The 13,286-nt window shown below is 38.2% G+C and overlaps 1 protein-coding gene across 1 annotated transcript; it reads left to right on the top strand.

Moving 5' to 3' along the window:
- The first annotated feature begins 6 nt into the window (after positions 1-6).
- Leprot lies at positions 7-11,298 on the top strand. The gene is made up of 4 exons (XM_015484901.2): positions 7-133; positions 3,183-3,258; positions 7,650-7,836; positions 9,594-11,298. The coding sequence occupies exons 1-4, from the start codon at positions 118-120 to the stop codon at positions 9,708-9,710; spliced, it is 396 nt and encodes a 131-aa protein (XP_015340387.1). The 5' UTR covers positions 7-117; the 3' UTR covers positions 9,711-11,298.
- The last annotated feature ends 1,988 nt before the right edge of the window (positions 11,299-13,286 follow it).

The following is a 13,286-nucleotide window of genomic DNA, read 5'->3' as shown; positions in this document are numbered from 1 at the left end:
GGGCGGGTTCGGGATCCGCGGCTCAGCCTCGGCCTGGGCCTGGCCTGGGCGGGGGCGGGAGCGGGGGCCCGGTGGTGGGAGGAAGCCGGAAGCAGCCGCGGCCCTAGTTCTGGAGACATGGCGGGCGTTAAAGGTACATTCGCGACCCCTGGCCCGCACGTCTTGAGGTGCTGTCGCCATCTCCGCTCTGGGCTCAGTCTGGAACTGCACCTTCAGCGCGCTGGCGGGGTATCGCTTCCCGCAGCCCCGCTGCCTTTCCCGCCTCTCCCGCTGGGGAAGCCTTCGCCCGCTCCCCTTGCAAGATGGGGTGCGGGCGGAGGGGCGTTTCGGGGAGCCTCTGGGCTCCTTCGTAAACCCCTGGCCTTCGCTCTCCTGGCGTCTCCCAGGCCCCGAGGTGGAGCCGCGCCTGGGAGCGGTGACTTCCTGGGAGACTCGGGCTAGCCCGGGAGCATCACTCCCAGGCTTCTCCTCAGTTCTTCGGAGCGCTTGCTGTCCCCTGCCGAGTTTTTAAACAAAGGTTCCACTTCCTGATACGTCCACCCTAACTAACGCTTCTCCTCCTGTTTTCCTTCCCTGTTGACTTTCTTACAGAGGAGGCTTTGTCTCCAGTGTGCTGGGCATTGGAAAACTTAATCCCCTTGTTCCTAATGATTTTTCCATATAGGCAGAGTTGACTGCAGGCCAGTGTCAATGGCAAACACCGAGAAATGCTGTATTTCTCTTAATCTTGGAACATAGATTAGGTGAAATATTAACACTACTTTCTTCAGTGTTTTCTGTATTCATCTGTAGACAGACAAGAAAGTAGTGTACATGCAGAATGTGTTTTTGCGTTGAGCAATTGATGGGGGAAAAAAAGTATTAAGAACACTTTTCTAATATGTGCCTCTTCAGAAGAATGAGGCGGAAGAAGTTATTGGAAGGCTTCCTGTTATTTGGGTAGGAAACCATTCCGTTTCAGATCTTTCTAATAGGAGTATAACTTGTTTCTGTGTTGGAGTTTCTGTTCTTGAAATTCATACACAAAGATCTTCCCTCTCCAGTTAATCAATATCTGCTACATAAACATGTATGTAGTATATGTATATGTGCGAATGCATGTGTGTTCAGTATGAATTTCTGAGTGTGTGAGCTGTGAGTAGCAGACACATTTTATTATTTCTGGCTGACTTTTATACTCAGTTGAGTAAACATGGTTTACCTGGACGGTGTCTCGTGTTTAATATATCCATTTGAAGCCAGTGCAGAAAACAGATGTCAAATATCTCAGTATTACAGTTTTTACTACCAAATAGTAACATTTTTGTGTATATGTTGGCTGTATTAAAAAGGGAAATAGAATATGAAACTGAAAAGGACCAAGAGAAGAAAGTATTTTGCAGATAAGTGAATTCAACTTTTATTAAGGAACTCTTGTATATTGGAGACTTGGGGTGAAAAAATAAATGAGATGTTATTGTTGAGTGATGGCTGGAAATAATTATATTACTATGTAAGTGTCTGCAGACTGCATAGATGCAGTGGGAGCACATAGATGTTGTAGTGGATTGAATCATGCCTCCCAGAAAGATATGTTCAAGTTCAAACTCCCTAGAGTCTGTGAATATGACCTTATTTGGAAATAGAATTTTTGCAGATGTAATCAAGTTATTACTGATTTAGGATAACTCTAGTGCAATGATTGACATCCTAAGAAGGTAAAAATTTGGAACTGGAGGGAGAATATCATATGAATACAGGAGAGAAAATGAAGTGATGTATTTGTAAGCCAAAGAACACTAAAGATTGAGGACAACATTAGATATTTAGGAAAAGGTATAAAAGGACTGTCCCTTGAAGCCTTGAGAGGGAATACAGCCTGTCAACACTTTGATTTCAGAAGTCTATTCCCCAGAAATGTGAGAAAATAAATTTCTGTTCTGAGTTACCTAGTGTGTGGTTCTTTGTAATGGCAATCCTAGGAAACTAATATAGATAGGATTGCTTAACCCCATTCCAGGGAGGAGGAGGGCTGTTTTTACAGAATAGCAGTGCTTCAAACATAAACTAAAGGGGTCCATAAGGCTTCATCTGCTGAGGGATAGGGCTCAAGTGGAATATATTGCAGTGGAGAGAACAATGTGATGTGGGACAGGGGGCAAGAAAGAACTTGCCTTGTTTTTTTAAGGAGAGTGAGCAGGGTTGAAACTGGCAAAGAAGTTGGGGTACGTGGTGGAACAACTTGTAGGCTGTGGAAGTAATTACAAATTGGTGACACCAGCTGTGTGTATATTTGAAAGGTCTTTGCTGTGTCAGGAGGATGGATTGGAAGAGTTACGGTTGGCAGCTGGCAAGAGATGATAAGAATTTGCATTTGGACAGTAGGAGAGAGTTCAAGAGAAGAGGGTAGATTGATTGAAGTCAGAAGTACTGAGCCACCCTGACTTACTGATTTACTTGCAAGGTAGATTGCAGCTCTGGTCGGTCCTCAGATAGAACCTCCAAAGGGAAGAAGAAGTGCAAGGTTGGGAGGAGTGAGTGGGTTTGGACTACTATAACAGATAGAACACAGACTAGGTGGCTTAAGGTCATTTTTTCTGACAGTTCTGAAGACTGGGAAGTCCAAGATCAAGGTGCAGGCAGATCTGCTGTCTGGTGAGGGCCTGTTTCCTGCTTTGCTGATGGCTGTTTAAGAATCTTCACATGGTGGGGCGGGGTATGGGGGGGTGAAGATAAGAACCCTTTATGGAGACTCCACACTCATGACCTCCTCTAAACCTAATTACCTCCCAAAGACTCCCATTTCTAGTACTGTCTCATCAGGAGTTAAGACTTAAATATATGAATTTAGCCGGTATACAAACATGCAGTTCATAATAATAGTCATTTGCTAGTCAAAAGTAACAATAAAATAAGTAAATTGCTACATTGCTTAAAATTTGGGAATTTTTTTCTCTTAAGTGGAAATTTTATTGAGATGTATTCACATACCATAAAATCAGTCTTGTTAGTGTAAAATTCCATGGCTTTTGGTATATTTACAAGGTTATATGATCATCACTATCATTTAATTCTGTAACATTTTATAACCTCCCCCGAAAACCTCTGTATCCATAAGTAGTCACTCCTCAGTCCCTCTGGTTCCTCTACCTCCTGGGAACCACTGATATGGAACTTTTAACTCTTGGCTTTATATTTCACAGCTCTTGTGGCATTATCCTTCACTGGGGCTATTGGGCTGACTTTTCTTATGCTGGGATGTGCCTTGGAGGATTATGGGTAAGTAACCATTTCAAAAAGAACTATTTTTTGTGTGTGTCTTTGTTACTATTAGTATGGGAATTAGAGAACTTGATCAATTTAGCACCAAGCTCTAATTCTTGAGTTAGTGAAGCCAAAATTATGGATTCAGTCCCTGATTCAGGGTCAGGTGTATTGGTGCAGAGAAGAGTTCTTTTTAAAGTAAATGTATTCATTTAATAAACTGTTGAACTCCTACCTGGACCAGCTGGGGATATGAGAATGAGTTTGGTTAAGGAGCATTTGGTTATAGTTGTGAGAGACTGGCAAACTGTTCAGTCAATAAGACAGCAGCTGTAGTGGAGATGTGTGCAAAGTACAGTGGGAACTTCGAGAAAGTACATCTCAGCCAGGCACAGTGGCATATACTGTAATTCCAGCAACTTGGTGGGTGGGGAGACTGAGGCAGGAGGATTGCAAGTTTGAGACCAGCCTCAGCAACTTAGCAAGAACCTCAGAAGAGACCCTATCTCAAAATAAATACCTAAGAAGGACGGGAATGGAGCTCAGTGGGAAAGTACCCCTGGGTTCAATCCCTAGTACCAAAAAAAAGAAAAAAAATAGAGGGAGAGAGAGGTTGAGGGAGTAATCTCAGTTTCCTGGGGACAGTCATGGAGAGCTGCAAAGCAGGGGTATTTAAGGTAAGAGTTGGTGGATAAATAAGAGTTTCTCCAGCTGATGAAACAATAGAGGGCATTCCAGGGAGAAGGAACAGTCAACAACTTTCTTTATTCAACAGCTCACAAAGGGAGGTTTGGTAAAGTATGTGATCAGCCTCTGCATAGCATCTGGAGGAGGTTAGGTTTTGTAGTGCAGGCAGGGAGCTGGGAAAATATCTTGAGAATGGGTGTGGCAGGAGGGCATTTTGTTAACAAGTCATTCTGGCCAAAATGTGAGACTAGATAGGAAAGTGCTGAGACTACAGTCAGGTAGAATATTCTAAGGGGCCATTATCATGAACCAAACAAAACTGAGGCCTGTGGCAGTGGGATAGAGAGAAAAGGAGAGTGGTATTGGCAGTAGAAATAATAGGTATTATTAATTAATGTCAAGACCGAACTAGGGAGAGTTCCTGGATGTCTTAGCTGATTGGCTTGAACAAATTGACAGAAGATGGTGTGACTAAGACCAACTGGAGTTAACGACATTGATAAAAGTTCAAATTTATCGTGGATGAATTAAAAAGAACTATCACAGGAATTCCTAAATATAATCTAAGCAATAATTTATATTTGCTCAGAACTTTCCTAGCTGCTGCTTTATTCTAGTCTTAGGGATAAAAGTTATCCTCATAGCTAGGAAACCAAAATCTGGAGTAGTTAAAGATTTTCCCAAATTATACAGCAATAAATAAGTGGCAGAGATGGGAGTGAAATCCGTGTTCTGATTCTCTTGACCAAAAGTTTTCCCATTCCTTTACTAGTTCTAAATTCAGGTGTTTTAATTCTCTGTGATACACTCACTTTGTCTCTGTAAGGTTAAAAAAAAATCCATTACTATTACAAAGAAATTAATTTTATGTCTTCACAATGGTGACTCATGATGATACCACATGTCAGCAAACTGGCCCACAGGCCAAATATAACCTGCTGCCTATTTTTTATAATTAGTTTTATTGGAACACAGCCAACCTCATGTGTTTGGCTATTTTGGGTTGTTTTGTACTACAATGAGAGTTGAGTAGTTGAGACAGAGACTTTATTGCTTGCAAAGCCCAAATATTTACCATTTGGATCTTTACAGAAATATTTGTAAGCCCTTGGCCTACACATTTACTGACTAGTACTAAGTTTAATGTTTAAATTTTGTATATAAACAAGTTTTCTTCTACATAAACAGTTCTCTTAGTTAGACATTGTTTTCAATTACTATAATTGGAAACAGTCTTTCAGATTATTTTTCAAAAACCTGTCACTGTATTCCAGGAGAATTAAGAGCTCTTAGCTGTGGGCATATCAGGTGACAGCTGGGTCTGTTCTAGGCTCTTCCTCTATCTCTTTTCCTTGTTGGTAAAATGAGGACTTTGATCTAGAGATTCTCTTATTAGTGTTCCTTGCTGCAATATTGTTTGGTTATTCTTGAAACATACTATAATCTATTTTAAAATTGGAACTCTATACTCAGTGGTTTCAGCCTGAATTTTTTTGATGAAGGACCCTTTCCCTGCTCTTTGGTACCACCCTGCCTCCTCAATGACTGTGGCTGAAAGGGGAGACTTTTAATATCATGGCTTCACCCTTGCTCAGAGGTGCTGGCTCTCTGGGTGGGTCAGTGTTATCACAGTTTTGTGGTAATGTGTAATATTATGGTGTGTATTTATAAATATGAGTAAAGACTTTTCCCTTAAGGAATGAAGCATAAGAAATGTCTGATGAAGAAAAGATTATTTTTATTGTTTTTTTAAGTTATACATGAATAGATTATTTTTGAAGTATGCGTAGAGAAAATACAATTGAAAATCAGATAATAAAAATTTTTAATAAATGCAAAGTAGTGAAATTTGGAAAGAAAATAGTTTTATTATTTTGCATTATAGTATTATTGTGATCTACCATAATAATCATTGGAGTACATCTAATGTTTTTACTAGGGAACTAATGTGTTTTCATACCTTCCGTACTTAAAATTTATTTATTTTTTTCTTTCATTCAACAAGTATAAATGGAGGACCTCATTGTAGGCCCTGGAGATAAGTAATGATTGACCCAAACAAATCTAATCTCTGTTCTCATAATCAAGAAAATATCAGATGGGAATAGGAGCGTTGCAGAAAATTAGAAGTGGGTGGTATACTCAAGGTTGACCTCAAGTACTTAAGAATGAGTGGCCAGTGAAGCCACTTTTAGAAAGGGACATTTCAATTATGATTGCTATGAAGAGGAAAGAGGATTGCAAGCAAAGGGCACAGCTGGTACAAAGGCCCTAAGGCCAATATGAAGGCTTCTGAAGAGAATGAATTCATTCTCTTAAGAGGCTGAGAGAATGAAGAGAACATGGTGCAAAATGAATGGAAGAGAATGAAGTTAAGAGAATATGGTGCAAAATGAATGGAAGAAGTAGGTGGTACCAGATCATGAAAGTTTTTGTGGAACAGGGCAGGGAATTTGGGTTTTATTCTAAATCATTGAAAGCCTTCAAGTATACATGCACCATTGCTGGTGGAACTGCAAACTGGTGCGGCCAATATGGAAAGCAGTATGGAGATTCCTAGGAAAGCTGGGAATGGAACCACCATTTGACCCAGCTATCGCCCTTCTCGGTCTATTCCCTGAGGACCTTAAAAGAGCATACTATAGGGATACTGCCACATCAATGATCATGGCAGCACAATTCACAATAGCTAGACTTTGGAATCAACCCAGATGCCCTTCAATAGATGAATGGATTAAAAAACTGTGGCATTTATACACAATGGAGTATTACGCAGCACTAAAAAATGACAAAATCATGGATTTTGCAGGGAAATGGATGGCATTAGAGCAGATTATGCTAAGTGAAGCTAGCCAATCCTTAAAAAACAAATGCCAAATGTCTTCTTTGATATAAAGAGAGCAACTAAGATCAGAACAGGGAAGAAGAGCATGAGGAAAAGATTAACATTAAACAGAGACGAGTGGGGGGAGAGAAAGGGAGAGAGAAGGGAAACTATGGAAATGGAAGGAGACCCTCATTGTTACACAAAATTACATATAAGAGTTTGTGAGGGGAAAGGGGAAAAAAAAAAAAAGGGAGAGAATTAAACAACAGCAGATGGGGTAGAGAGGGAAGATGAGAGGGAAGGGGAGGGGGGATAGTAGGGGATAGGAAAGGTAGCAGAATACAATAGTCACTAATATGGTATTATGTAAAAATGTGGATGTGTAACCGATGTGATTCTGCAACTTGTATTTGGGGTAAAAAATGGGAGTTCATAACCCACTTGAATCAAATGTATGGAAGATGATATGTCATGAGCTGTGTAATGTTTTGAACAACCAATAAAAAAAAAATAAAAAAAAAAGTATACATGCACACAAAAGATCTTCATTAAATTAGCAAGTACAAGCCACTGTACTAGATTCTTTAGGGAAAGAGAGATGACTGTTAAGATTTATGCTCTTACAGAAATTGCAGCTCAGTTATAAAGAAAACAATGTTTCTTGATTATACATTGTGTAGACATTTCTTAACACAAACTATGTACATATTAATGAACCAATAATAGTTTAATCATCACTAACCTATTCCTGGTAGAAATCATCCTATATTATAGTATTCACAATTGATTCATTAATTTTTTGAACTTGACATTTAGAATAATTATTTTGAGGCAATAGTATGTCTTTAACTGTGACTTTTCTTTTTGGGTCTCCTCTGGGTCCAACTGACAGTGTATACTGGCCCTTGTTCGTCCTGATTTTCCATGCCATCTCCCCTATTCCCCATTTCATCGCCAAAAGAGTCACATATGACTCTGACGCAACCAGTAGTGCCTGTCGGGAACTGGCGTATTTCTTCACTACTGGGATTGTTGTTTCTGCCTTTGGATTTCCTGTTATTCTTGCACGTGTGGCTGTGGTAAGTTTTGTCTTCTATTGTTTTGTTTGTGTTGAGAATTTATTTGAAAAGCCTGTGTTAGGGACCTCAGTTTCATTTTTGTTGCTTAGACTTTTTTCTCAAGACCAGATAAATTTTTTACTTTCTCTACTTTAGATCTATTTTTCAGTATCTTGACCATGTTTTCAGATTGCTTTCTTTGTTTCCCCTACAACTTTTAGCCAGATCATGATTTCTTGTTTTTTCTACTTTAAGCTTTCTCTATTATTGTTCTTAAATCCCTGCCTGTTGAGTCATTAGGCAGTACACAGAGACTATACTAGCAATACTAATCTAACTACTAAATGAAAATCATATCAAATTACTTTGCAAATGAGGTCATGGACTTCATTCTCAATACAATAGGCGTACATTGAGGGGTATCTATGTAGCTACTAGAAGATACAGTGAATAAAATGACACCTTCACATCTGACATAGAAATTTTCTTTTTATCTCCAAAGCACACATTATTGGTATACTTTGTTGGATTCATTGTTGTTCATTGTGTTTTCTACTCTTTGCTTTTATTCTGCTCAACTCTATTTAAATTTCATGAAACTCTTATTAGGGGCTTTGAATGTTAGGTATGTGCAAATCTTGTCTATTTGTTAAATATTAAATATCTTTGGAATATCTGCCGTTTGTAAAACATCAGGAATAAGAGTAGATACTAGTTTCCTTAGTATCTACTGTCTCTGTTCCCAAAGAATACAGACACTGTCCTGATAGGTAAGTATACTATAGATGTACTAAATAGAGTAATTGAAACCTGATCAGAATGTCAGAGGAGCACCAAGAAGAGAGAAATTATAACTGACCTTTGACAGGGCCTGTAAAGATAAATAGGGTTTGACAGGGCCTGTAAAGATAAATAGGGTTTTAATTAAAGTAAAGAAGACTTTTATATGGAATGGCACCCTATTGTGAAAATGTATGTTATGGAATAGAGAACAGTCCAATATAATGGAACAAAAAAAGAGTAGTTGAGATTAAAGTTAGTAATGTTGGTGAAGCCTGATTAGCAAGGATCTTGAACTCCTTGCCAGTTTCAACTTTAATAAGATGATGGAAAAGAATTGAATATTTTCAATGCATGTCATGGCCTTGTTCTTCTTGTGCCTTGGACTAACTCTTCCTTAGTTTCACTATAAATATTTATTTTTTTCCTTTTAATACTGCCATCATGTTTTGGGAAGAAACTTTCATTGATGTTTCCGTTGGTTAAATTAAAGCACAAAATGCCCACTAGAGGGTACTCTCATCCCCAGTTGTGCTTCTGTAAAACCTTCTGCCAAGTTGGAAAGCTGTTTTCATTTGAATGCAGATTATTATTAAAGTTTTTACTTGACTAGAAAAAAGCAAACAGATCCATAATGCTCCAATTCCTGTTTTCCATGAAAGAGGTCGGTGCATGCAGAATTTTCAGTACCAATATTATAATTGAACCATTTATAATCATACTACAAGTATTTTGCTTAAGGCAGTCATTGTCAACTGAAAATAAGCAGAGAAATATATCTAATAGGGAAAATGTTAAGGATGATACTAGACTTAATTAACAAGTATCACAGAAGCAATTAGACTAATTACTGAATAGTTCACTGTCCTCTGCCTGTTACATTACTAAGCCTTTTAGCAGCTTTCTGTAATATTCCATTGGATGTTTCTAATATAGATAATAGTAGAGATTTGCAAAAAGTAAGGATTTAATTCTTTTTTTTTTTTCTTGTATTTCAGATCAAATGGGGAGCTTGTGGCCTTGTGCTGGCAGGCAATGCTGTCATTTTTCTTACAATTCAAGGTTTTTTCCTGGTATTTGGAAGAGGAGATGATTTTAGCTGGGAGCAATGGTAGCACTTTATTTTGATAGAGAACATTGTATTCCTTAAGATTTGTACTGTATGTATATGTGTGTGCATGTGGTGTTTTACTATGGGATTTAATATGCTGGTTTTTTTATACCTTTATATCATGATCACTTTAAGGAAGACTTCCTAAGTAAAAGATGAGTTTAATTCCTAGATAATGGACCTCAGCTTTTACTGAAGTTGAAATATGTTATTTGTTTGGCTGTTCACATACTTATGTTCTCAGAAAACATATTAACACAGTCTTTTAGACAGCTGCTCATTTATACAGGCCATCTAAACCTTTTGTGTGGAGGTGTGCTTAGATAGGTGAAGACACTGAAGCAGGTCTTTTATAGCTCAGAAACACTTGGCTCCCACTGTGTTGTAGACCCTTGCTTCTTAGAATGTGGTCCATAGACCAAGAACACCAGCATCTCCTAGCTTATTGGAAATATAAAATCTGAAGCTCTCCTGCCCACCACCCAGACCCAGTGCATTTTGATGAGATCCCAAGTGAATCATATTCACATTAGAGTTTGAGGAACTTTGTTATAAACATCACACCTAGCTTCCTTGTCTTCCCCTTGGATCGATCACTTACCCTCTCTGGGAGTCCTGCTCATTTGTGGGAAAAAAATTCCCTTATGTTGAGGAGGAGTTCAGACTCTCTTTGGTGTTTGTGAACTGTTCCAAACTGTAATATATGGGCAATTTCCCAAATTTGTGGAAAGTGTTTTCAGTGGGAAGCAAAGTCCTCACATCATCTGAAAGGCAGTGCCTTTTTCACAGTGCTAGGGCACAAAATAACCCAAGCCCCATTGGTATGCAGGAGAGGAAGGCTGGGCTGGAACCAGCCCCTGCTTTAGTTATGAGGAGAGAAGAATAGATAGGCATCGCTTTTAAGTTTCCCTTATTAGTCTTGCACTTCTTCCCAGCCTCTTCCTAATGCTACCTTATCCCAGCTCCTCAGCAGTTCTGATTTGCCATTTCTTCTTGATGGCTCTGCCCTTCTCCTTCCTAAAGAAATATTGGAGCCAAGTGAGCAAGCCAAAAGCAAACTGCTGGAGTTTATTTACATGTTGATGTACTTAATGGTACTTCATTCAAAACTTTACTGCACCTTTAAATAAATCATTGGAAATAAATGTCATATTGTATCTTATGATCATAGTTTTTCTAACTCATCTTTTTGTCCAAGACCCATTGAGAAAAGAAAATATAAGAAATAGAACCATTTGATAAGAAGAAAGCCAATGGTTTTTAAACATTAATGTGGTTGTTGATATATGTACAAAGCACTTCCACCTTGAGGTTTGTGATGTTAGTAACCAGCACACCCTTTGTGTGTTGGTGTGATATTGGAACCAGAAGAGAAAAGTGATATCTAAAAGAATAATGAGCAATGTTGGTTTTTGGCCTTGTATGTGATTTTATGTTTTTTAATATTCTGTGTACATATAGAATTGTTGAAGTTATTTGCAATATTTACATTGGGAAAATTACTTAGATACTTTGTAATTTTAACTGGCATTTTTAATCATGACACTTGCACTTATTGTATTATAATAAATTTCACTTTTAACACAAGAAAAGTTTAATGTTAAAACTTTATTCTGATGTTGTCTTGCTTAAAAGATAACAAAAAGTGAGAATTTCTTAATGCTTTGAAATTAAGTTTCAAGCAATAATCTGTCCTGCCTTAGAATAATAGCAATCTCTTTTGAGATACTATTTTGAATGTCTAGTTGGCTTGTAATAGTTTTTCTTTTCCTCAGATGGCAATAGTGACCAATTTATAGTACCTTTTGCAAAAGTATTCTTGTTGCTTATACATATTTCATATAACCAAGATAGCCTTAATATGTAGGCTTAAAGCATTACTTCTTGATTGTATTTCTAGAATGATACAAACTATTTGCAAAAAGAGCATTTGAAGTGATAGATTATTAGATTTGCTGTGTGTCTCAATAGAGAAATATCAGTGCCCAACTATCATTTAAATAATATATGTCAGTTGGAAGTATACGTCTATGAATGTATAATACAGAAGTCTTGTCCTCATGACACAAATTTTGGATATGTTTTTTTCCTTATAAAATGTTCCATTTTTCTATATATCGTAGACTATATTTGGAAATTCAGAGCATATGGATTATATTCAAATTGAGAATGCATTTTAAAAATTGCCAACAAGTTAGTACTCTTATGCAGCAACTGCCTAGTTCCAATTACAGTCCAAACAACTGTCTTAGAGGTAGGCTTTGTGTGTGTGTGTGTGTGTGTGTGTGTGTGTGTGTGTGTGGAGGGTGTACTCGGAATTTAACCTGGGGCACTTTTCCTGGTTTTGATCTTGTGATCCTCCTGCCTCAGCCTCCTGAGTTGCTGGGATTACAGTGTGTGCCATGGCACCTGGCTTACAGGTAGACTGAAATACTTTCCCACAGCAGTGTTACTATGAATTAGTGACTGAGTTCCCAGGCCAAACTTCTTAAGTCAGGCTAAACCTTAATATAGCTGACCTGTGATACTGAAGCCACTTGTCTGGTTTTTGGATCTTAGAAATAGGGTAGTGTGAACTGTTTGGGAAAAGAATAGTGGAAGTTTCCCTCCCTTTTCTTAAGTACAAGGTCTTTCTGATATTACTTTTTGCACTGCCTCCTACCTCCTTTTCTCCTTATGGTCCAGGTATACTTCTGTGAGTTTTGCTCACCTGTTCTCCCAACCATCAACCTTCCTCCTAGCCTGCTGCACCCCACTCTCCAGGTTCTTCCTATTTCAACTTCAGTCACCTTCCCCCTCTTTTTTTTTCTTGCCATCTGTCGTTTGATGTTTTTTAATTTTTTAATTTGTTTTAATTAGTTATACATGACAGTAGAATGCACTTATATACTTTCATATATCATACATAGATGGGATATAATTTCTCATTTTTCTGATTATACATATTGTAGAATCACATTGGACCTACAGTCACATACATACATAAAGTAATAATGTCTGTTTCATTCTGCTCTTTCTTATCCCCAGATCCCCTGCCTTCCCCTCCTATCACTTTTCTCTACCTAATCTAAGGTAACACTGTTCTTTTTTTTTTGCATTACAATTCTTAACACATATATACCACAATTTTTGTATCTGTATATAAAGTATGTCGACACCCAATTCAAGTCTTCATACGTACTTTGTATAATGATGTCCATCACATTCCACCATCCTTGCTAATCCCCTGCCCCCTCCCTTTCCCTCCCATCCCCATGTAGAATTCATCTATTCCTCCCATGCTCTCCCTCACCTTCCCCATCTTGTTAATCAGTTTTCTAAGTATGGCAAATATCATGTTCTGCACTGAAAAAATGAATGACATATGATTTTCCTCCCCACATCTGAAACTCTGGATACCTGCAATAACCCTAGTGTTGCAGCTGGATTTTTTATAAGAGAATGCCTCCTAACCCACCAACACTCATTCACAAAGAATGGCTACATTTCCAAGTAAAATGAAAAATATTCCAGCAAATTAGAGAAGGATAGCAGTACTTTGGGACAGGGGCAACTCTGTCATAGTTCATCCCCCTTTGGG

The sequence above is a fragment of the Marmota marmota genome, unplaced genomic scaffold (assembly GCF_001458135.2).
Source record: "Marmota marmota marmota unplaced genomic scaffold, marMar, whole genome shotgun sequence".
Classification (NCBI taxonomy): Eukaryota; Metazoa; Chordata; class Mammalia; order Rodentia; family Sciuridae; genus Marmota; species Marmota marmota.
The sequence above is the reverse complement of the archived record's forward strand: the minus strand, read 5'-3'. Positions and strand labels throughout refer to the sequence as shown.

What these genes read in the sequence shown, in the direction of transcription:
- Leprot (XM_015484901.2), top strand. An exon ending in TGTGCCTTGGAGGATTATGG is followed by an intron (nt 3,259 to 7,649) that starts GTAAGTAACCAT and finishes TCCAACTGACAG; the next exon opens with TGTATACTGGCCCTTGTTCG. An exon ending in TTCTTGCACGTGTGGCTGTG is followed by an intron (nt 7,837 to 9,593) that starts GTAAGTTTTGTC and finishes CTTGTATTTCAG; the next exon opens with ATCAAATGGGGAGCTTGTGG.